The sequence below is a fragment of the Chenopodium quinoa genome, unplaced genomic scaffold (assembly GCF_001683475.1).
Source record: "Chenopodium quinoa cultivar QQ74 unplaced genomic scaffold, ASM168347v1, whole genome shotgun sequence".
Lineage (NCBI taxonomy): Eukaryota > Viridiplantae > Streptophyta > Magnoliopsida > Caryophyllales > Amaranthaceae > Chenopodium > Chenopodium quinoa.
In genome coordinates, this window is record NW_018742616.1 from 1,320,226 (window position 1) to 1,344,340 (window position 24,115).

The 24,115-nt window shown below is 34.7% G+C and overlaps 5 protein-coding genes across 5 annotated transcripts; 2 read left to right on the forward strand and 3 right to left on the reverse strand.

Annotated features, from left to right (window-relative positions):
• Nucleotides 1-335: 335 nt before the first annotated feature.
• LOC110721518 (actin-related protein 2/3 complex subunit 5A-like) lies at nt 336-2,827 on the reverse strand. The gene is made up of 4 exons (XM_021900687.1): nt 2,518-2,827; nt 2,339-2,411; nt 2,121-2,221; nt 336-714 (listed from the first exon to the last, which is right to left on the reverse strand). Exons 1-4 carry the CDS (start codon nt 2,613-2,615, stop codon nt 579-581), a joined length of 408 nt encoding a protein of 135 aa, XP_021756379.1. The 5' UTR covers nt 2,616-2,827; the 3' UTR covers nt 336-578.
• Nucleotides 2,828-3,634: 807 nt separating this feature from the next.
• LOC110721519 lies at nt 3,635-7,988 on the forward strand. The gene has a single exon (XM_021900688.1). It carries the CDS (start codon nt 4,202-4,204, stop codon nt 7,841-7,843), a length of 3,642 nt encoding a protein of 1,213 aa, XP_021756380.1. The 5' UTR covers nt 3,635-4,201; the 3' UTR covers nt 7,844-7,988.
• Nucleotides 7,989-11,087: 3,099 nt separating this feature from the next.
• On the reverse strand, nt 11,088-13,960 carry LOC110721521 (cx9C motif-containing protein 4-like). Its single transcript, XM_021900689.1, has 2 exons — nt 13,576-13,960; nt 11,088-11,728 (listed from the first exon to the last, which is right to left on the reverse strand). Exon 1 carries the CDS (start codon nt 13,777-13,779, stop codon nt 13,579-13,581), a length of 201 nt encoding a protein of 66 aa, XP_021756381.1. The 5' UTR covers nt 13,780-13,960; the 3' UTR covers nt 11,088-11,728; nt 13,576-13,578.
• An 804-nt stretch (nt 13,961-14,764) lies between these two features.
• On the forward strand, nt 14,765-17,687 carry LOC110721523 (peptidyl-prolyl cis-trans isomerase FKBP20-2, chloroplastic-like). Its single transcript, XM_021900691.1, has 7 exons — nt 14,765-14,920; nt 15,626-15,731; nt 15,932-16,146; nt 16,236-16,345; nt 16,665-16,773; nt 16,844-16,920; nt 17,212-17,687. The coding sequence occupies exons 1-7, from the start codon at nt 14,869-14,871 to the stop codon at nt 17,329-17,331; spliced, it is 789 nt and encodes a 262-aa protein (XP_021756383.1). The 5' UTR covers nt 14,765-14,868; the 3' UTR covers nt 17,332-17,687.
• Nucleotides 17,688-17,879: 192 nt separating this feature from the next.
• Nucleotides 17,880-22,864, reverse strand: LOC110721522 (cationic amino acid transporter 9, chloroplastic-like). Its single transcript, XM_021900690.1, has 8 exons — nt 22,198-22,864; nt 20,097-20,506; nt 19,791-19,967; nt 19,476-19,700; nt 19,116-19,292; nt 18,789-19,025; nt 18,515-18,604; nt 17,880-18,390 (listed from the first exon to the last, which is right to left on the reverse strand). The coding sequence occupies exons 1-8, from the start codon at nt 22,454-22,456 to the stop codon at nt 18,241-18,243; spliced, it is 1,725 nt and encodes a 574-aa protein (XP_021756382.1). The 5' UTR covers nt 22,457-22,864; the 3' UTR covers nt 17,880-18,240.
• Nucleotides 22,865-24,115: the final 1,251 nt, after the last annotated feature.

Genomic DNA, 24,115 nt, shown 5'->3' on the forward strand with positions numbered 1-24,115 from the left:
TTAAGTTTGTTTTCTACAGTGGAAAGAACAAAGCCTAAGTGCACCAATAACGCTGTAGGTTTCGTATACTGAAACCAAACAGTGACTGAAAAAAAACAGAGATTGGGTCAATGAAGATTATACTCAGGTTTATGCTACAGAATTCTTATTCTATAGCAGATGATGTTATAAAATTCTTGTCCTGAAACCAAACAATAACTCAAAGACTCCATTTCTTCTCTGCATGATCTTAAACTCTCAACACCACAGAGCACATCTCCTCTATACATATAGAAGATGTGAGTCAGTCATATAAAGAACAAATCTCTACATGAAATGACATTCGACGAATATGATGATCTGAATCATTTTTCTAAAGATATGTATTCTTTGATATAATGAATAGAGCTTAGAATATTTGAGTTCCACAGGGGTGAGACAGAATACTGCCAGAAAAAGAGTAAAGGACATTTGCTTATGTACATATCTTAACAATTCTGCATATCTATATTCCAAGAAAGAGATGCACAAGGGTAGGTGTAAGACCATTTCAATCAGAAAGTCTGCTTGTGAGTCTTGCGAATTTATCTTAAGTTGGATCACACTGTATTCGCTGTATCAGCAAGACAACGAAGTATGCATCCTAGACCAGCTCTCTGAGTCAGCTTATCATGTATTCTGAGGCACCGTTCACATGTTGGGCGATCTCCAGTTGACAAACCTCTGTATAAGTACCTAGAATTCCAAGGAAGAACAAATTATTGAGTTACTTCAAACCATGGAGCTCAAGACTACAAAGTCAAAAGTCAATTAGTGACTTAATTCCTTTGTGCTTTATTTGACTATAAAATGATAATTGAAGGTAAAGAACCTAATATGTTATCTATCAAATGTCCCATCTTACGTGGATAATGTGCAATGGGGGTTAGAGCATTTAGAGACTTCCAATTCCTAACTTTTCAAAACCACTTATTCTCAATGAGTCATCCAGTGATAGGAAAAAAAGAAACCCAATACCAAAGAAGAAATTGAGGAATTTGCAAACACAACATTCTAAAAGAAAACCTTGAAAAGCCTGCAAATTATATGCAATATCAGATTATAACCATTCCTACCATGTACTATTCCTGCCATGTTCTTGTAAGTATCAATGTTCTCCCACAACTAGGGTACTACCTTGCTGGTATGCAATCATATATTAGGGCCTCCTTTTTCTTCCTCATTACAACCTTATCATTAATGATTGCAGGTACTAAACTGTTATTCCAAGAGTAAGCTATTACAAACCCATGCTTCAGATCTACTGTTATCCTCAGGCATCAAACTTCAATTAAGGCAATACCGCATACATAAAAGAATCATGGATCTAATTATGATCAAATTCAGAAAAGAGGAGTGCATTTCAGCATGCTTCTGTTACAATTTTCCTAATCGACATAGGGGAGAATGAGATCCCCAACACATCACAAATTTCTATAGCAAAGGGTTTCACCACCCTTGCTCTCCATCCAGCACGGTATCACAAGATAAGATGTACATGTATATAAACATAATCCCTCGAAAAGAATATTGAACCACAAATCACCTTTTAATCATGAGCGCATCTATGCGATACTATATTATGTTCATGCAACTGCCTACCCATTGCAAAAGATTTTACAACAAATTGATCAAGTTCATCTAGTAAGAGAAAAGAAAACTACTTTACAAAACTCTTCTAGTGCATATCCATTAGACAACATCCAAATCTGCAATTGGTTTCAATATAACTTTGAAAGCCCTTCCATACACTGGGTACGAAACAGGGACATGAGATAACCAAAATCACCTTCCAATCATCCCAGAAATGCACATAGAGTTCCTCCATCTAAACCTAAAAGTTCAATTGCACAAAATATCTAATCTTTTCAACAACAGCCCATTTAAGTGCTTTCAGAACCAGCATTTTGGTATATATATATATATATATATATATATATATATATATATATATATATATATATATATATATATATATATATATATAAAATCATCTTTTGACCAACAATTCTATATGCATAAATTCACTTATCAAAGAACTGATAAAAACCAACAAATCATGAAAAAAATTGAAACCCAAGATCAAAATGAAAGTTACATACTTCATGAGAATGTCATAATACTCAGAATCTAAAGAAGCCAGCATCCCATCAACATCTTTAATCGCCATTATCGCCCGATGAACCGCTATCCAATTCGCCGACTGTATATTAATAGCAAAAAATCCCCATCAAATCAAAATTCAAATCCAATATCACAAACCCTAGAATTTTCAACAATAATCAAATTATGAAATTAAAAGCAAAATGTGAAAAATAACCTTGCAGCGATCATCTTTAGTAATGGCAGATGAACCTTCAAGCGCAGTTTTAAGAGCTTCGACTGGTTTATACCTTATTGTTTTTCAAATTTTCAAACCCAGAATTAGAAATGAAATTTGATCAAAAACAGACTGAAATGTTGAGAAAGGAGAGTGAAAAAGAGAGAGAATTGGTATACTGTTTGAGTAAGCTTTCGATCTTGCGAGATTTGTGCTCGATTCGAGTGATGATGGCTTCTGCATTCTCAGCTTCGATGCAATCTTCATGGCCTGCCATATTATTTTTCCCTCTCTTTTCTACCTCCTTAAAAGTATGAGTACTTTCACTTCACTTCCAAGTTTCCAGTTTCTTAATTACTTTGGTAAGCGTCCACAATGATCCTAATTGTGCTCGTTTGGCTAAATTTAGGAAATATGGATTATAGAGTAGAGCTTAGATAGTATTGGAGACTTTGGAGTGACATACGGAGTATTTTGTATGGAGTACTCTTTATTCTCGATTGGATTATATAATGTATATTCGATCATATAAATAATACTTGTAATCAGTATAGTTTTTCTGATCTAATATGGAGTAATAAAACTGTCGATTAATAAAAATTGTAGATCGAGGAGATTGCCTAGCCATCATTTTCTCTATACATATTGTATGTTAATGAGATCTAATCAAAGAATCAAGGTTAATTATATTTAATTACATTTCAAAATCCTTGTCACAAAACAAAACAAAAAAAATAAATCAAAATTAAACTCTTAATGAAAAAAAGACTATTAGATTCAACAAGTCTTTTGATTGTGTCCCACACGTACAAACAAAAAAAAATTGTTATAATACTGCCTTAATAAGTTGTGTTAGGTGCTCTCAATAATTTTTCGGTACAATACGAGTATATCTTTGTTCATCTAATTTATTACACAAGTTATATTATGTTTTGGATGTAGATTTTGGAAGAATCAGGCGTCTTATGCTCTATAACATACCAAGAAAACCTCCTTCATGCTAAAATCAGTATCAAACTATGAGCGAGTTATAGAGAGGGAAAAAGTGTGTTTAGTGAGAAGTGAGAGTAATTTACCAAAGATGTTAGAGCGATACCTAATGGGGCTCTCAATGAGAGTACTTTGTGACAGACTTGATGTACGCGAATGTCTACAAGTATGTAATGCATGAAATTTCTTTCTCATTAGGTGTGTTATTTCGTTCTGTTTGGTTTTTATCAGATTTCTGATTTCAATCATTCGAAATTAACCAAGTGCCATAAATTATCTCATACAGTAGAAAACATGCTTAGCTAATTAAGTTCAAATAAGTTCCGATATAAATCTCATAATTTTTGCAATATGCATTATCCAAAAAACACACCATCTTCACACATAGTAGTAATTACCATAGAATTAGAGAGAAAATAGAGTATATACCGAAAGCAATATCCTCTGACCCGAATCCCAAGACACTTTTTTCCACCATTTTGTAGCAAATCTCACCATAAAAACACACACCCCAGGTATATTCAAAAGGCAAGAAAAAACATTTTGCATTACAATATTGTATAATCCCCAAAAGTGGTATCAACAATCATAAATCAACGGCAAAAAGATAATGTCACTCACAAATTCTTACCCTTTTTTCACCCCTTTTCAAACACACATACATACACACTGTTTTTTTTCCTGTTTATCCGGCCCTTTCTACTCAATCATTCTTCTCTTTCTTCATTTTCTACCATTTTTTCAACTCTCCCTTCTTCTTCTTTCTCTCTCCTCACTCATTTCAACACTATCTTACCCTAATTCTCTTCCCAAAAAAAAGAGGAAAGAAAAACAGAGAAGATTTTAGCTTGTAATTAATTGAAATTACATTAGATGGAAGAAGATGCAAGAAATTTCACAAAACCCCATTTTGTTCAACAACATTACAATGCTGAATTTCAATTAAATCCCAGTTATAAAGGTAAATCTTGCTCACATTTCTTCCTGAAGTTTCTGTTCATTGCTCTGTTACTTTCTTTAGTTCCTCTGTTTCCTTCTGATCCTCCTGAGTTTATTAGCCATACTGTTTTTGCTAAATCTTGGGAGCTCATTCATCTTCTCATTATTGGTATTGCATTGTCTTATGGCTTATTTTGTCGTCGAAAACCGGCGCAAATTCCTCCTAAAACCCAGATTACTCAACCATTTGCTCCTAATATACTTCACCATTCTTCAATTTTTGACTATGAGGAAGGTAACCCATCTGGGGTTTTTGATAAAAATGTAATCCCAACTCAAAGTTTTAATCTTTCACACTATAAGGCAGAACCGTTAGCGGATTCAAGGAGAGAGAATATAAAGTTTTTTGATGAGAGGCCATTGGGTTTGCCAGTTAGAAGTTTAAGGTCAAGAGTTGTGGATAGTGACAGTGAAGAAGAAGAGTGTGCTAGTGAAAGTGATTCTGTTCTGAGTGGTAATAGCTCTAGTTATAGTGTATCAAAAAGTGAGAAAAATAAGAGTTTGGAGGGAAATGTGGGAATCGTCAGACCGTCTGATACAAGACCTACTGTTATGGGTAAATCGCGGTCCATGAGGGCGGATTTTTCCAACGAAGAGAGTGGTAGTCTTAAAGCCAAGCAGTTAAAAGCTGAGTCTTTTAGGTCAGCAGCACCAGAAGCATCATCATGTCAGAAATTTACTGGATTCTGTTCTTGGTTGCCGGAGTCCCCTAATATGGGAGGTGAGAATACATGGAGGGGAAATCAGTTTTACATGCCCTTTTCAAATTATAATCAAGTTAATGATTTTAATTTGGTGGGTGTATCACCAAATTTAGAAAATTCTACCAATTTTTTCATGCCCTCAGCTGCTGCTGTCCCCCCATCAGTGCCATTTTCTGCTAGTGATTTTGCATCAGGCTACAGAAAATACAATCATGAAAATCAGCATTGGGTTAATCCAAACTTTGAGAGCGGAAGTATTGGTGAGGAAAATGCTGGGTTTTTCATGCCTTCGCCAGCAGTTTGTTCTCCAATATCAATTCCTGGTAGTGATTTAGCTTCAATGTATGGAAGATACAATCATGAGCCTGAAAATTGGAGCAGAGCACCAATCTTGCAAAATGGAACTTCCGGTGGTGGGGGAAACACCAATAATTTCATGCCATCGGCTGCATTTCCATCAATGCCTGCTTATGATGATGCTTTTGCTTCACCATTTAAAACATCAAAGATAGCAGATTTCAATCATGGGCCACCCCTCAAGAAAATGGATGAGATAAGATATGAAAACAACAGTGTGGTTATGGGTGGGGAAAACACCAACATTTTCGAGCCTTCTGTTGCATATTCGACTTCAATGACTGCTTCTGCTGCTGATTTTCTTAATCATGGGCCTTCTTTCAAGAAAAAGGATGAGACAAGGTCAGAAAACATCAATGTGGTTTTCGGTAGGGAAAACACAGACATTTTCGAGCCTTCAGCTGCATTTTCGCCTTCAATGCCGGCTTCTGCTGCTAATTTTGCATCATCAAAGAATGCAAGCTTTAATCATGGGTCTTCTTTCAAGAAAAAGGATGATACAATGTCAGAAAACAACAATGTGGATTTGGGTGGGCAAAACACCAACATTGTCAAGCCTTCAGCAGCATTTTTGCCTTCAATGCCTGCTTTTGCTGCTGATTTTGCATCATCAAAGAGTGCAAACTTTAATCACGGGTCTTCTTTCAAGAAAAAGGATGAGATCAGAACAGAAAACAACAATGTGGTTTTGGGTGGGGAAAAAACCAACATTTTTGAGCCATCAGCTGCATTTTTGCCTTCATTGCTTGCTTCTGCTGCTGATTCTGCATCATCTAAAAATGCAAAATTTAATCATGGGTCTTCTTTCAAGAAAAAGGATGAAATAAGGACAGAAAACGACAATGCGGCTTTGGGTGGGGAAAGTGCCAGCATTTTTACGGCTTCATCTGTATTTTCGCCTTCAATGCCCAATTCAGCAGATGGCTTTCCTCCTTCAGTGAAAGCAACAAACAGTGCAAAATTCAATCATGGGTCTTCAGACTCTTCACTCAAGAATTGGGAGGAGAAGAGAACAGAAAATAACAAAGTGGCTGTGGGAAGTGTTCAGGAAGGGAATAATTCTTATACCTCTCATTGTGATGTTCCACTTTCAGGTGGTAAATTCACAAAGCCAGAGACTGTAAATTTGGGTAGTGAAAAACCGAACTTTTTCATGAAGACATCAGAAGTGCTGCCTTCAGGACCATCCCCTGGTAATGAGTTTGCCTCATCGGTTAAAGCATCAAAGGATGCCAAGTTCAACCATGAGGCTTCAGTTAAAAAGGAAGAGGAGATATCAGAAACGGATAGCGTAGGAAGTACTGATAAGGAAAAAGATTCTCATACCCCTAACTTTGGTGATCCAATTTCTTCCCCGACAAGGGTTGATGTTTCTCCAAAGAAGAATAAGCAAAAAACCATTCCCGAGAGGTGGGACAGTGATTGTTTTGAGATACCATCATCAGAAATAAATGATATGCAGGACTATTTGCGAAAGAGTCTCTCTGCCTCACTCGCGGTTTCTTCAGAATCAGAAGCATTGTCTTCAGCAGGATCATGTAGTCGAATGTCTTGTCAAGATGAGCAAGAATTACAGCAGAATGAAGTGGAAGAAAATATCCCATGGAGTGCACCAAGGAGCAATTCAGAGATAGAAAACGTTGTAGAAAATGTTCTTGGAGAGAACAATCCTTACAAGCCTTCCACACTTTCTCCACCACTACAAGTTCAAACACAAAGAATCGATCAAGTAGCATCATCTGTTGAACCGAGCTCTAGAGCCCTTGTAAATCGATCATTTCTTAGCAAGGATGATCATGATCAAAGATCACCTCCGACACCTGAGAGAAGTAAAACACTATCGAGGGCCTCCCATTCACGAAGGTTTAGTTGTGGCTCCTTCTTTGATAGGGATTTAAGGAAGAGCTTCAAGGGTGAGGCAAAGGAAGCGAGCAAGAAAACTGAGGAAGAGCATCAGTTTGCAAGAGGAGGCAAGTGTGGTTGGGATTGCTTAAATGTTAAACCAGCTATGAATAAGGCATCTTTGAAGGGAAAATCTGTAAGAACAGTTAGGCCAAAAGCAATTACTCAAGATCTGCAAAAGACTGATCTCATTGAACTGAGACTCGAAGAGAATAATGAAGGACTGTCAGTGAAGAATGCAGGAGATAGAAAAGGAAAGAAGTCGGAAATGATGGTCATACAAATTGGAATTAGTGAAAAGAAATCGAATTCTAATGGTCAAAAGGGGGAAAAGCTTCAAGGAAATGGTGGAACCTCTATAGTTGTGGGACTGAACTCAAATGGTAAGGCTGCTGTTCTTAATGATAGAGTTAAGGACGAGGAAAATGACAGCGAAATTGATAGGAAGGCCGACGAGTTCATTGCCAAGTTTAAGCAGCAAATTAGACAACAAAAAGTTGCTCCAAGGGGTGTCTCAAGCAGACAACATAAAAAATCTTTGTATCAAACTTAAAGTTTGATTAAATCCCTTTTCATTTCTATGTTTTTGCACTCTTCTTGCACTATACTGATCAGATCACATGTGAAAAATATGTATTATTGTTACATTTCACTATGTAACTTCATTATATGGCAGCTACGAAGTAATTCCTTTGATGTAATTTACAGTATGTTTTGGTCTTAATTCACTGATAAAATAATATAGCAGCTAAAGCTAAATGTAGAAGAGAAAAAGCAAACACATATATGAAAATTAATTGGGTAAAAGTTATTTTTATTATTGTCTTTTCAATTTTTACACTTGTTTCTTTTCTGTATTTGTCAACACCTAAAAATAAATTTGTGTCACATAGAAAAAAGTGTTATCATCAATATGTTAGTGCCAAATAATCACCATCATCCTGCATCCCTGCTTTGACTACTACTCATATTATCACTCATGATCGGCCTAATTGGGATGATTCTCAAAAAATAACCCCTACATTAGATACATCATATTTTTAATTTACGACAATTACTAGTTTAATTTTGTAAATATTCTAATTTTTTATTCTATGAAATTAAAATCAGTTTTATCTGGAGCACAAATGCTTTACATTTTATAAACTTAAACTTTTCTAATTCCAAATGAAGTTTCCTTCACTAATTAACATGTTAAAAAAAATACAAGACTCCAATCAAGGGGTGACCAAGCGCTTATGAACACCTTCAAGGATTTTCTTTCTGTAATTTACCAAGTACGAAATTAATGCTACTATGAGTTAATGACTACAAGATCAACAAGTCAGTATAATAGTATGTATCCCATATTCATAGTATAGCACATTGAATATGAATCTAGTATCCATAATCCAATCCAAAATTTGGATCTGAATGCAGATTGGCTATATAATTTTTCGGATAGTTTTGCACAATCTGGCTAATGATCACCAAGGGCAAGATACCGAGTGGAGAAGCTTGGCACAAGCCTACATATTTCTTCGTGATCGAATATAAGTGTTGAAACACAATATATTAAGCATGTGCCCTGCTTCTCCAACATGGCTAACTTACCCTCTTCTAATCTTCATGCTTTAAGTTGGATTGTAAGGTTTAGAAGAAGCAAAGAATATCTATTTGATCAAGTGAGGAGTATAATTTATAGCATGTAAGTGCATATATATGTGTATGATAATGGTACGACTTTAGTTAAAAAAATGTATAAAAATATGTGACGGACAATGTTAACTTGTTGACATTGTAGCAAATTATGACATATAAACATAGTTCTTGATAATGAAATTTAGTGATGTAATTTGTTGGGTTTGACCCTAAGCTAGGCGTGTGATTGGTTTCGAAGATGGCGTATGTTAGAGTTACCAAATAAAGAGGAATTTTTTTGGTTTGATGATTGTTGGAAGTTTGGCTGCCAAAGAATTGGCTATCATTTGTCATGAAATATATTTTAAGGATTGTTACAAAAATTATATTTTAAGGATTGTTACAAAAATTAAGGCGAAGCAACACAATGCAAATTCTTAATCATTTGTCATGAAAAAAAGAATAATCGTGAATAGATTTCAATTTTGGTCGTTCAAAAGGCCAACTCATTCGGTCTCATCTCATTTTTGATAAATTTTTTTGCTCTACGTTTACGGTTGCATTAAGAAGACCCCATTTGATTTTCTAGCCCCATATAACGCAAGTTATGTGTCATCTAAGACCCTAAAATGTCATGTGTTGCTCCTTTCATCTTGTGGAGGCACGTGAAATTACCTAAAGAATCTTCAATGTGTTTTTTGGTAATTTTCTAAATGGGCCTAGCAAATGACCAAACAAGTAAAACTCTTGTTTACCACCCTAATCCACGTACGATGAAAGGAGCAACACATGACATTTTAAAAGAGATTGTCACATCATTCATTCTAATAAGGTAGTTATATTATTCATTTTGTGTCACATCATTCATTCTAATAATCCGGCGACACTTTGATATATTATTCATTTTGTGTCGATGATTATTGAATTAATAATAAGGTAGTTATTGAACGATTATTTGATATATTAGTCATGTTGTAAAGGTTACTTTGTTCTTTTGCAAGTAGTCATACGTTGTGGCTAGTCACATAAAAAACATAATGTATAAATTTTATGTTTCACAAAGTTTTATATGTGGCTGGGTTATTTGTTTAGGGGTTACTCGATCTGTCAAAGATTACTCGATCGGGAGCTACTCGGTTAGGGCTACTCGGTCAGTCAAGGGTTAATCGGTGAGGAGATACTAAATCGATTAAGGGTTACTTGGTCGGCAGAGATTAATCAGTCAGAGTTTACTCCAACACGGGTTACCTAGTTAGTGTTTTTTGTGTATCAATCGGCCACGCGTAGAAAACATGTTATTTTTGTTTTGATACTTATTAGATTAATAAAAAGGTGGTTATTGAGTGATTTTTAAAAATATAAAAGAAAAACAATTATGATTGAAAATAGTGGACCATATGGTGGTTATATTTTTTTTTTTAAAAAAAAATGAAGTACACATAATTTAAATATTGATTTTCAAGATTTATTTTCAAGTGTTGTGCGCCCTAACGTTTCCTAAAATTAAAAAAATATATATAAAAAGATTGATTTTCAAGTGTCTTGTGGAAAAGTTAGGAAAAAAATGTGCAATAGTAATATAGATTCCTTGTATTATTGGGGTTTCTGAAATGAATTTTATTGGATGATATAATAAAGGAAAATGCTATATGTAACCGTAAGGGCTATATATAAGAAGCTAAATGAGAAAAATATTAATAAAATAGGTAATTTTTTGTGTATTTTTTTTTATTTTTTTTTTATTTTTTGTAATATTAATTAAAATGGAAAGTATGTGTGTTATTAGGAAAAATAATAAAAATAGTAGAAGTGAAAGTTATTAGGATTGAGGTTTTTGGAGAAACCTCATCAACTTACTCTACAATTATAACATAGATTTCAACATTAACCTCAATTTTCAATCACCCCAAATCGCCAGATTTATATACCTTTTTAAAGAGAAGGGAAATTTTGGTACATAAATTTATTGGACCAAATTATCCCTCTCTCACAACCAAAATTACAATATATTTGATTATAATTTAGAAATAGAGGAAAAAAAGGAATAAAAGTTTTTGAATTTAAAAAGAAAAGTTTAGATTTAAAAAAATCAAAAAATAAAAATAACAAATCATAAAACAATTTTGAAAAAAGGTTAGTACTTTAAAATAAAATCCCCAAAAAAAAAAAAAAAAAAAAAAAAAAAAAAAAAAAAAAAAAGAACGAATAACACATGTAGGAAACAAATTTGTTTTGTTGGGCATGAGTTTGTTAAGATGATTACGTAGTCAACTTCACATACCCATATATAACGTCAAAGTCTTTCTTTTTCTTAAAACTAGTGTCACACGGCGCGTTCCACTTTATCATACTTTATAAATTACCGTTTAAATTACCACTAGTATTACGGAGAACTAACTTACTAATAACGGCTATCATCAAAACTTATCAAGAAATAAATTAATTGTAGAGTTAGACCAAAATTAAATGGCAGTAGAAAAAATTCTGATTAAGAGGGACAGAGTTGTCACTCAAAGTTCTTATCTGGTTATCTTTCTCCTAAAACTGATCTTTCTGGCAGCTGACAAGAAATTGTCTAAATACAACACTAACTGCAGAAGCCTTCCAAGCAGCATCAGTGAAAAAGCTCAATGATGTTCGTCAAGGCTGCAAACTTTACTGGCTTCATATTGATATACAGAGTATCTATTAGATGATATTCAGTATTGTGAACTATACTATGTCGTCAAAAAAAAAAAAAAAAAAAAAACCTATACTATGACTTCAAGTGTCTTGTAAATCTTTTGCTAACTTGCATTCTGCTCGTCTGCATGATTCACTGCAGTTCAAAGAGATTCCACAAATTATGCACAGTCAACATGAGAAAGCATAACAAACACATGCATCAACATACTCAATCACAGATTCACAGTAGGATATAGAAGAAATTTGGTATTAGAAAGATACTTAGTAAAATACCACATACATACACATCAAATGACCCACCATAACCCTTCCTCTCTTGACAAACATACATGACAATAACACCACTCTTGCAAGTCGCAACAAAACTTATAACAAGTCACCCATAATAATGCTATCCCCAATTTAAAGAACATGCTCTTGAGTCATAACAGCTAATTTGCTAACTAGCTGACACTGAAGATCAAGCACCGAGAGTTTTTATAATTGACAACTGCCAAAAGGCTTCAGCTTTGATTGAAATAAAGTTATAAGTATGTAATAGGCCTTAGATTCGATTGAAATAAATTACTAATAGGCTTAGACTATCCACACATGCTACACATACCAAGAGATTTACCTTTCTTCTCTGACACTTAGGGGCAATGGAACAAGTAGAAAACACTACAGCTATTGGTTGCACAGATGCTCAACTGAGAGAGAATACACTAACACATTCCTTATACTTCGTATTAGACTGAAACTCCCTCAAATTATTTGGCTGAGGCGTAGTAAAACCTAGATACATGGACCCTAGTAAGGTAGTGAGATTGTCAGAGCTTTCTGCAACGCTTGGTAGCTGAGGAAAACCTCAATAAAAGCTGAGAGGAGGTAGAATTACCAATATCACTAGCCACCTTCATGCTATAACCTCCCAGACACATGACATGACACAGTATCAATTTGACACCTAATTTTGTATCAATTAATGATACTGATTTGTGATTCCAGACCCTAAGCAAGCATATTAATTGGAGATTAGATGAGCATCACTTTTTGGAGGTTCATCACTTCTTGCTAAGATGAACCTCGTTTTCTAAGATATTAACTGCTTCATGCCTTTCTGATTTGAGATTCCACACTTTCATGATGGAAAGATGAAAACAACCTCACTGTATTTTCCCCTTAAGGAGCTTTTGGAACACAAAAAAGGGGGCCCTAAGATGAGACTCCTCCCTCTTGAATCAAAGATCTAGCCAGAGCTCTTTTCGACAATTAATAAACATAAAATTCTCCATGACAGTTGTAACTGAACTGCCCATATTGCTCTCATCCATGATGTCCTTAATCTCTTTCTTCGCCATATCATAGGATAAGGAGCCTTAACAACATATCAGTCTCAATCTCTCATTACTTTATAGTAATTCTCCAGCTTACAACACTCCACTATGCTTCTTTTTCTCAATTAAATTGTATATAATTCAATGTTTCAAACAGCTTACAACATTGTCCATCTCCTTAAAATATTGGTATCTCTAAGATCAATATCAAAGCATTAGCCAAATCTCTACGACTTTACAAGCACCCGATAACACGGATCATCTTAGCCAGAACTTATCTACCCTATGGCCCTTCCGGCTTCAATATACTTCTAGGATCAAAACAAGGGAGAATACAATCCTAATTCCTCCTCTAATTACACCCACCAAAGCAATTGCACATGCAGCTTAGATTAATTTCAATTAGACAGCAAGATTCAAAAATAAGACAATCACATAATATCAACTCACCAAATCAACAAAAACACAGAAATTCAATAACTTTCATCAGAAGCATCAAATGGGTATTAACATAATCATCAAAGAAACTCAATCAAACCCACAAAATCAACCATAACCCTCAAACAATTCAACAAATTTAAAACTTTTACACAGAAAAATCAGCAAAAATAAAATAACTAAATTTTTTTTTTAAAAAATAAAATAAAATAAAATAAAGGCATACCCTTTATTTAGAAGGCTTGGCATGTTGCTTGAGAAGACCAGAGAGAGAAGCACAATGGGTAGAATCATAATTGCAATTTTCACAGCATTTCTGAAGCTTTAGAATGACATCAATACAATTTTTAGGATTGAAATTGTTCTTGGATAAACAAGATTGAATGTCACAGGCTTGTTTCTTGCATGGCTCTTTGCTTGGCTGGGCCATCTTTTCTCTCGCTCTCAATTTGATCCAATTTTAGTCTTCCAAATTCTAATTCCCGATTTTCTTCTTTCTTGCCCTAAACTACAAGTATTTTTTTATTTTTTTTTATTTTTTTTTCTCTAGGAAAAAACTAGTTAGTAGAATGTTATTATTTACCAAGTACGAAGTATTATTTATTCTTTTCCTCAAAAAAAAAAAAAAAAAAAGTATTATTTATTCTAATAACTGGTTTTTGACTCGGCCTAAATTCGTAATATTGATTATTAAATTTGTGTATCCAAAATTTAATAATTCTTGTGTTCTGATTACGGAGTAGTTTTTATCATATTTTTAGAGAAGCAAATGAGGCGGCTTAATAGATAGCTGCTAGTTACATCATGTTCGAGGTTGCTTAATTTACAAGGAGTAAGAATGATACACTAATGACGTAGGTTAGGGAGTCTTTATAGGGAGGAAAATAAAGGAATTAAGGGGGCAAAAATGTGTTTCATGCATGTGCAATTGTGCAGGATCTACAAAAGTTTATTTAAAATAATATGAGAATTGACACAACCTAACATGCTCTATCCGAGACAATAGAGGTAAGAGGCTACAACATAACAAAATGCCTCTGTAAATTTGGAATACTTATAAATTTATAATGGTACGGTGCGTTTTAATGTCTTCTTTATAGGTGACTTAAAACTGGATACTCCATCAATCCACTAATATAAGTTTTGTTTACCTTTTGTTTTAGTGGTTGAATTAACAAAGTAAGATAGTGGAGTTTGGTTGATTAAAAGTGAATATAATAAACAGAATACGGGATTTAGATGATTAATGGTGATCAAAAATAACTCATAAGGTCTGATTGATTAAAATTGTATCAAGTAATATGAAGCAAGATAGAGGTTAAATGAGATTTTTCGGAAGAAATGAGACTTTTAATTAGGAAAAAAAGGTGTAAGTAAAATAAATGGAGGGTGCGGAGTGTAAATACACAATAGCTGGAGGGCTTACCTGAGAAAAAATGATCTGAATGAAGATAACAAGAGCAAACTGCTGTCAGCAGATTTCCCCAGAATATTAACAGAAATTCTTGGTTTAAAAGCCATGATTATTTTCTCATCACCTTCTTCCCTTCAATCCAAACCATTGTTCTCTTGTAAGTCTTTCTCTTCCCCTGTCTCTGTTCAATTTCTGTATTCTTTTTTTTTGGGTATGCAATTTCTATGAGTTCTATAATCATGTGAAGCACAAAATTCCTAGTTGTTAGTTTAATTTTGTTTGTGCATTTCACAGCCTTTTGCCACAGTTTACCTATTCATAGAATGCATCAACTTTTGTTAACTTTATGTTTCAATATAAATACATAATGTTTGAATATTTGCAATTCAATGGTTACATTGTGAATTTTTTTTTTTCCTTCAAATTCTGTAGTTTGTAATTTGTATATGCTTCAACTTATTATACCCATTACCCAGCTTAATTTGTCTTGGATTGGAAACTTTGAAGTTGCCAAATAGGAGAAGATCAACGTGGTGGGGGGGGGGGGTTATTGGTGAATTGTTAAATTATTGTAATTTCCTCGGGCCGGAATTGATTATTGTCACGTTGATAGTGTAATTTGACGGGTAGTGACTACTAAATTCAGACGGAGGTAATATGTATTACATGGACTTTGATGCAAGTGCAAAAGCTTGTCACATGTCACCATTCTTTGAAAATGCAGTTGGAGTGACAGGATGAAGTGTTAGTTGTTTTAGTGAATGTAGAGGCCTAGAGGGTATAAGAAATTGGTGATTAGTGTATTTCAATCATCAAAGGGGGCACTGTGAGTTTCTCATTACTTTGCAAATTCGACTTGCAGATAATGTGCCATCATATTGCCCTACACTCAAGCACTCTTTTTTCTCGAGAAAGCAAATATCTTGCTGCCATCCAAGCAAACCAAGTTGTAGTTTAGAGCAAAATAGGTAAGTGGTAAATTAAATGTTTCACTTACATCTGCTCTATGCTGGTGCTCTTGTTGAAATCCTGCTCATGTTATTGCTGGTGCCTTTGCAAGCATCTTCTTTAAGTCCAACTATTAGTCTAAAAGAAAGAAAATGTGTTGAAAGTATGAATCTCTATTTCTGTATTCCACTTCTTCATTGGTTGCTAAATGGTTATGCAGTGAACAGAATGACAGTAAAGTGCTGTCGGAAGAGAAAACGTTGAGAAGGATGATGCTTGTCATGTTTGTGACATCTAGTTCTTTTCCAACTTTATATTCTTATGGTAAAACAAAGACTAAGAATCCATATGATGAAAGGCGCTTGCTAGAGCAGAATAAGCGGATACAAAGAGAAAACAATGCTCCTGATGACTTTCCAAGTTTTATCAGAGAAGGTTTGCTTTGCACCAACATTCTTGGAACATATATATGATTCAGATGCAGCCATGTCTTGTTTCAATATTGTCTATTGTATTTTCTTCAGGTTTTGAGGTTAAGGTGGTGGCATCTGACAATTATATAAAGCGTGATTCTGGACTCATATACCGAGATTTTGAAGTCGGTAAAGGTGATTGCCCGAAAGATGGCCAGCAGGTTTTTGTTTCTTGTGTCCTGAGGGTTAAATTGTTCCTTACACCTTATCTCCTTGATTTGTGCATATGCAGAACGTTGGCAGTTATAACTAAACTAGAACAGTCACCTTGACACTAAATTAGATTAGTCAAAGTAATCATAAGGTACTTCAAATTACATGGATACTAACTGAAGTTTCCCTAGAATTTTTCTCGGTGGAAGATGTACACCAAAAGATACTCGATTTCTGGTTTTCTCTGTTGTATCTGTTAGAGTTGAGAAAGAACTATATCTCTTGGTGGATTAAGCCTGATCTCTGAATACCTCATATTGTATGCAGATCATTTTCCAATACATTGGCTACAATGAATCAGGTCGCCGTATTGACAGCACATACTTGCAGGGTGCTCCTGCCAAAATTAGGATGGGCACTAAGGCACTGGTGCCAGGTGAGAAATTTGAAGATGTTGGATGTAATGAGATCCTGAAATCTATTCTAATAGAGTGATTTTGAGACAGGATTCGAGGAAGGTATACGTGACATGAAACCTGGGGGTAAAAGAAGAATAATCATTCCTCCAGAACTTGGACCACCGGTCAGTTTATTAATGCTTGAAGTTGCTCTCTCTTACTTTCGTACTTACATTAATATTTCGTGGGTGTAAAACTTGTCATACGAGCTATCCATTGTTACAATTCACATCTTTTGTGCTATTTGAGACATGAAAAGTGGTGCTAATTGAGTAAAACTTACACATAGATCAAAGTGTCGAACTATAATATGTAGGACTATGGACAGTTCTTGAGTTAGGTCAATTCATATGCCTGTTTAGGGGCCTTATATATCCTGCTTAACCTTAGATCATGATATCATATATAATTTGCAGGTGGGACCATCAACTTTCTTCAGTGCCAAACAGTTTGAGGTTTTTGACGTGGAGTTGCTGAGCATCAAAGATTGTCAGAGGAGAACCATAGGATTCTATTCCGATGTAGTCTGTGATTAAGTAGGGAGGTATATCCAAGCTGAAGTTGCAAGTTGACATGGATACGATTTGTCTTTCAAATCAGTCCTTGGGTTCAAAAGTATACTTTCCATTAGGACATTTCTCAATTTGCTCCAGGTTTTCTGGAGGAGGGACTAAAAGATTGTCGATTTCAAGAACTCCGTAGGAATTAGGATTGAATCATGTGAGATAGTGATGCTACTGATGTATTATGCTCTCTGTGGAGTATTATGGCTGAGTATTTGAAGTTATTGTTTCCAATGAGCCACACAAGCCAATTTTGGCATAAATTTTGTACTGGTGCAAAAATTCAAAATCACCATTCAACAACAATGTAGAGTAACTCATTTGATATGCTTTTGTTGTTGACATGGAATTGCTGAATGTTAAAAAGAATGCAAGTCAGTGGAGAATCATTGGATTTCACTCTGGTGTTGCCTGCAATTTTTTCGGAAGGTCATCATAGCTTTAAATTAAAAAAAAAAATGGATACAACTTCGAAGTTTTGCATTCCAAGTCACATAAATGATCTTTAATGAACGAAGAGATCTAGAGCGTGCAAGAGAGCAATATCTGATTAGAATGTAATTTGGGACAAAGATTTGATTGATTTCAAGACTCCTATAAAATAATCTGACCATATCAAACATATGAATTCAAACATGATCCACAGTCTGGGATCTTGAAGCTGTGGAAATAATAAATACCTCGAGGGAAACCATTAATTATAAGGGCATGTACAAAAATGTAAAATTGTTCAACAATATCACCTAATTCCAGCAAAATTTTCTGAAATCAAGCTGCATATTCTCTGACAATCAACAGGCGTTAGCATGCACCAGCATCTGAGGGCAAAAGAATACAATATGCTCTGTCATGTAGATGAGTTTGTTTAGCCCTTCAAAGGAATTACTTCAAATGTGGACTTTCAGGAGATGTCCTATGGTAGACAATGGTTTCATCTGAACTTGGTTTTGCATGAAACTGGCCGTAGAAAGCATATATGCCAACTGTAATGAGACTAAAGACCACAAATCTCACCCATGCTTCATAATGCAGCTGCAAAGCAAGATTTCTAATATTATCAAGATTGAAATACTGAAGTAAACAGATCTTTTTTTTTTTTAATTTCTTTTTATTGTAAGGCATTTGAAATATGTGATTGAAGCAAAATGAGGCAAACCTGAGCGAACAAGAATATGTTGAAAAAAATGCAGAGAGCTGGCAAGAAAGGGACTGCTGGACAGGAAAACCCTGGAGGATGTGAATAGACCTGGATAAGAAAACACAAATGGATTAAATAACATAAGTAGCAATCTGAATTCATCAATGCTTCGGAGTTATTGATTTTAAATAAAGGAAGGTAGTGGGGGCAATTAGATACTGATGCTGAGATCTATTGGTGCTAAAGCAAACTAATACATGATGATTACTATGGAATAGTGGAGAATGCTCACTTGACGGACATAAAGAGCCACTAATGCAACTATAGCTATGACCAAAGGTATGACCAAGAAGTAGAATGAAGCACCGAAACGATACGTTAATCCAGCTCCAAATCCACAGCAAGCCAACAGAACCAGCCACAGTACACCTTCTGCCCATTTAGAGCACCGTCTGGTTGATGCTTGACTAGGAGATTTTTCTTCAAACCGGAGAGATAAAACACAGGCAGCCACTACAGAATAGCCTGTCTGAAGAAGAACAAGAATTCAGAATTCAAGCAAATCCAGTAATGGATAAAATGATCAAATATGAAGCTTGACAGTGAGATTCTAACATACCAATGTCCCAACTGAGAGAATATGAGAAAGCACGTGCACATTAAGTAGTCCAGCCATGACCGAAGCCACGAGACCTACCCAGACCTGAGAATTTATTGGAGTGTGCCGCTTTGGATGTACTTTAGCAAATAACTTAGGTAACAGGCCGTCCCTTCCAAGGCCAAGGTATAACCGAGACTGTACATGAGAAAACACTAAGGAAATTAGCATACTTGTATGAATAGTTGATAGAACATTTCCATTATTATACACAAACGAGACAGTGGGAGCCAGCAGCATCAATTTATGTAGATATGACATTCCAAGGCAAATGATAGGAAAGACATAATATTCTAAAAATGCATCATTGCATCTATTCACCTGAACATAGAGTCCGACCAGAAGGGTAGTTGTAAGCCCAGCAACAGCACCAACACTGATCAGAACAGAGACAAATTTTAGGCCTTTGGATGTGAATGCTGCGGCCAATGGAGCCTCTTCACCAAGAAGATTATAAGGAACCATTCCAGTGATCACCAAGCAAACACCAATATATAGCCCTATGCAGATGAGAAGGCTTCCGATTATGCCCAATGGCAAATCCCTCTAAAGCATCAGCAGAGAATCAAATTATACATGGATATATGTATATATAAAAGAGTATAGAGTCAGCAATGTCAATCTCGCATGACTTACCTGTGGGTTTTTAGATTCTTCAGCAGAATTAGCAACAGCATCAAATCCAACATAAGCAAAAAATACTACAGTTGCTCCAGTTAAAACTGCGCCATAACCATTTGGAGCAAAAGGAGCCCAATTTGACACATCGACCTTAAATGCCCCAGAAATAATAACAATAATCACAATGACTACCTGCATGTCAACAAAAAGTGCACAGCTATGTCAAATACATTTAACATTTGCACTCAACATATCCTATAACTTCATCATCATAGGAGCAATTTAGCAACTGCCAGTAATATCATAAAAAAAAGACAGTACCTTTGTGACAGTCATGAATGAGTTCACAATTGAAGATTCTCCAACACCCCAACATAAAACTATTGTCAGGATGAACAAGAGGATAGGAGCTAACACGTTAATCGAGAAAACTCCTAAGAAATCCTTAGTACCATGTCCTATCCAGTTTGGAATATTTCCCTTGATAGAGGGAAACAATTCTAGTAAAGCAATGGCATAGCTGGCCAAGCTCCTTGCAATACTAGCTGCTCCAATATGGTAGTCAAGCATCAGTTGTGCAAACACCAAGAAAGCAGTGAGCTCGTTGAAAGCGGAGTATGTATACAGATATGCTCCTCCAACAACAGCAGGGAAACAGGAAGCTAGCTCAGCATAACAGAGTGCATTGAGTATACATGACACTCCAGCAAGTATGAAGCAGAGTGTCACAGCTGCGTAACCAAAAGAAATTCACGTAAACTTCTGGTTCTATAAGAAACATCATGCTGTTTTCAAACAAGTCTCAGAATCGAAATATCAGGCCATATATATATATATATGAGATCTGGGTGAGAACATTTGTCTATGTAGTTTGAAGTATTGTTAATTTGTTATGCCAATCCTTTTGTGCCTTACTAATTAGCACAAAATTACTTCGTATTTGACTAATTCGAAATCCCAAAACTATGTATCAAAATGCTCAAAGAAAGAAGTCAAATAAGCCAGGGTTGAACCTTCTTTCAAGAGAGAATAAAGACCATGAATGCAACAAGGTTGAGTCAGTAAACAGGGATAAGATACTTCCGTAACATAGGACTATCAAGAAAACCGCTAGGAGATAAAGCAGAGAAATAATCAAGCATCAATCGCAGCAATAAAATGCAATAATACTGAGATTACTGATTGTTCAGCAAGCTGCCATTAATATTATGATGAAGAGCACTAAAATAGTAAAATCTGTGGGACAGCCTCCAAGATCATGTAGTTGATTAACCCCATATTGCAGTTTAATCTTAGTACCTATTAAGGGCAGTTAAATAAATAGGCTAGATAAGCCTATTATCAACAGCTCTGACCCTCTGACATGGTTATATTCTGAGTTCTAACTAATCACCCTCTAATTTTACACAAGCCCATCAAACTGCCATGACCCCAACTTTGATCCATATCACCTATAGTTCAGCTCCCACTAATTCCTAATCAAAATAAAATGTCACCGACATGATTCCACCTAAGATCATCTATTCCCCTTCTTAATATTTGGTGGACACTCCCTTCCCCTGTTTCACACCAAGTCACTAATGCTATTCTGAAGAGATTCTTAACATGACTTCCCTTGTAAATCAAGACAAAATCATGGAGCTTCTTGGCTAACTGAGGCTCCAAATTTTAAGTATACAGCTAACCTAGTAACCTGATATTTAGAGAAATAGCAAAATCCCAAAATGTAACAGAAAACTCAAATACTTGACAGCCATGACAGGCTCACAGGCATGGTTATTACCTATAGCTTGAAAACAAATTTTTAGTATCAGCAACTTCATCAGGACCACTAAAATTAATAGCAGAATCAATTAATTATTCGGTATTTTCCTCTTTGTTGCCATGATGAAATTACCTAAGATGGGCTTGGCAATACACAATCCATTATTAAGGTAAGGCCACCTCAAAACCCAGATCATTCACAAACCCTCTACTAGTCTACTGAAATCCACAATAAACAACAGAATAAAAGCATAGATAGCAACAAAATGGAAGTATAAATCTGTTCAGTGATGGGTCCCAGCTGTGACTCGCCGGCTAGGGGCCACAAATTTGAACCTGTTCAGCAGTGGGATGCCACGCAGCTAAGTCTAAGTTGTCCCAATGGATACAAGATACCATATCATTAATTACTCAAGTTGTCCAAAAAGATGCAGCATCTCCACATGTAATATTTCTTTTTACAAATCAATTAACACAGCAAATTTCACCATTCACCAACAAACAATCCATCAAACCCAGCTCAATTCAGGAAACAAACTGAATATAAGACTGACCCACTTCAGAAAAACTCAAAATAAACACCTGAAAAAACAAGTTTAACTACAATATGCACTAAATTAGAACATAAAATTCAAAAACCTAAACTTATTGTTTATACCTGGACCAGCATCATGAGCAACAGTACCAGTAACAACAAAAATCCCGGCACCAATCGAAGCTCCAATACCAATAAGAACAAGCTCAAACAATCCCAACCGCCGTACAAGACCGTCGCCGGAATTCGTACGGATGTCGGAAGAATTGGGTGCGAGGGATTTACTCCGGCAAGCTGATTCCCAGAAATGCGAAAACCAATTTGGCGAAGAAGATGAAGATGAAGCACCACTATTGTTCTTCTTCTGCCTACCCAAATTCATAGTTCTTAATGATTAAAACCCAGAAAAATTCTGGCGAAAAAACTTCTGGGTTTTGTACGGATGAATTGAACTAGTAGAAGTATGAATTGAACATCATAGAAATTGATCAAATTGCAAAACAAAATGAAGAGAGAGAAATGGGAATTGGTTGATTGATTCTAAAAATTTCAGTTGATTAAAGGGATTTTTGATTGGATGATGGAAGATTGGAGTGTGGTGTTCGTTGAATGAATCTGGACAGTGATCCAATTACTGGTTATGAAACACCCAACAAACAAACGACAATTATTTTCCGGAATTTTTCTGGAATTTGATTTCAATTGGTTTTCTCACCTACCGATGTTTCTGTGTTTTTTTTGTGATATTTTTGAATTTTTTTACAGTTATTTTCCATGTAACTAACTTTTTCCAAGTTGATTTATTAAATATCTTATTCCTAAAATGATTGGAGTATGCATTTAATACGAGTAAGTTTCTTAAATTTGTACTCTATATTAATTTTGGATGCATGATAAAATTTCGTGTGATTGTTGTAATTAAGCTTCATGTTTAAGATTTAGCATTTTTCATTTAATATTTTTGGGAAATGATATATGTATGTAGCCCTTAGGGTTATATATAATCATCAAATATACTTTCTAAAAGGGAATTAAGTTGAGAATTTTCATGACAAAAATGCGCGTAGATCGGTGTAATTAATATTAATTTGTCCTTAATATTTCTTTTATTAGCTTCTTATACATAGCCTAAAGGCTATGTTTATCATTTTTCTTCTTAAAATCTTCTTTAAAAATTTAACTACTCAATATTTTGGCCTGGGCAATGCCCCGTGATTCATGTGGTTGATTATTAATACTACTTATACATTTAAATTAATGATTCAATTTTTTTTATAATTAAATTTGTTTTGCATATTTTCATTCACTACATATAATATTTTGTATTTAATATAGAATATACAATGTGACATAGCTTGGTGGTAAAAACACTTAATTTAAGAGGTAAAGGTTGCATGTTCAAATATTGTTGATAGTTTTTTTTTTAAAATAATGATGACATGCATGTAATAAGAAACAAATAAAGGAGAGTGACACGTGGCGTATGCAATAAAAAAAAATAAAAAAAAAAGGATGAAAATGTCATGTGGCATGTAAACATTCTTTGAAATTTTTTTAGTTATTTTTCATTTACATTCTTTAATAAATTTGAGTGGATGTGTTGCAAATTGCAAGTTATTCATAATTTTACTTTTTTTTATGTTTTTTTTATTTTATTTTATTTTATTTTTATTTTTATTTTTTTTATTTAAAAATCTAAAGATAAAAATTTACAACAAGTAGTTACTAATTTTCTAGTTTCACTTTACTAAACTAACATGATTATACTAAGTAAGTATAACTATTTTAAAGTTGATTAAACAAATAATTTCATACAATCTTTAATTTATAATCATAAAGCATTACTCCATAAAAACTGTAAACTGGTAGTGATGTGGTCAAGCCTTCTAGTGGGTTGAATACATGAAACATCACAATTATTGTAGTTTATAAAAACATTTTTTTTCTTTAAATCACACTTACAAATCATGTGGTCAGTTATATATATACTAAAGGTGGTAACTTTATTAAATCATGTTGATAAAAACTGTGTATGTGGTCA

Bases quoted from the DNA above. Each gene is read 5' to 3' on its own strand.
- LOC110721518 (XM_021900687.1), bottom strand. From the start codon at position 2,615: ATGGCAGGCCATGAAGATTGCATCGAAGCTGAGAATGCAGAAGCCATC. The intron at 2,222-2,338 runs GTTATTTTTCAC...ATTAATATACAG, and splicing joins CTAAAGATGATCGCTGCAAG to TCGGCGAATTGGATAGCGGT. The intron at 715-2,120 runs GTATGTAACTTT...TTGGAATTCTAG, and splicing joins TATTATGACATTCTCATGAA to GTACTTATACAGAGGTTTGT.
- LOC110721519 (XM_021900688.1), top strand. From the start codon at position 4,202: ATGGAAGAAGATGCAAGAAATTTCACAAAACCCCATTTTGTTCAACAA.
- LOC110721521 (XM_021900689.1), bottom strand. From the start codon at position 13,779: ATGGCCCAGCCAAGCAAAGAGCCATGCAAGAAACAAGCCTGTGACATT.
- LOC110721523 (XM_021900691.1), top strand. From the start codon at position 14,869: ATGATTATTTTCTCATCACCTTCTTCCCTTCAATCCAAACCATTGTTC. The intron at 15,732-15,931 runs GTAAGTGGTAAA...ATGGTTATGCAG, and splicing joins TGTAGTTTAGAGCAAAATAG to TGAACAGAATGACAGTAAAG. The intron at 16,346-16,664 runs GTTTTTGTTTCT...TATTGTATGCAG, and splicing joins GCCCGAAAGATGGCCAGCAG to ATCATTTTCCAATACATTGG.
- LOC110721522 (XM_021900690.1), bottom strand. From the start codon at position 22,456: ATGAATTTGGGTAGGCAGAAGAAGAACAATAGTGGTGCTTCATCTTCA. The intron at 19,293-19,475 runs GTGAATAGATGC...TCTCATGTACAG, and splicing joins TGGTCGGACTCTATGTTCAG to TCTCGGTTATACCTTGGCCT. The intron at 19,026-19,115 runs GTATGTTAGAAT...GTTCTTCTTCAG, and splicing joins TTCTCTCAGTTGGGACATTG to ACAGGCTATTCTGTAGTGGC.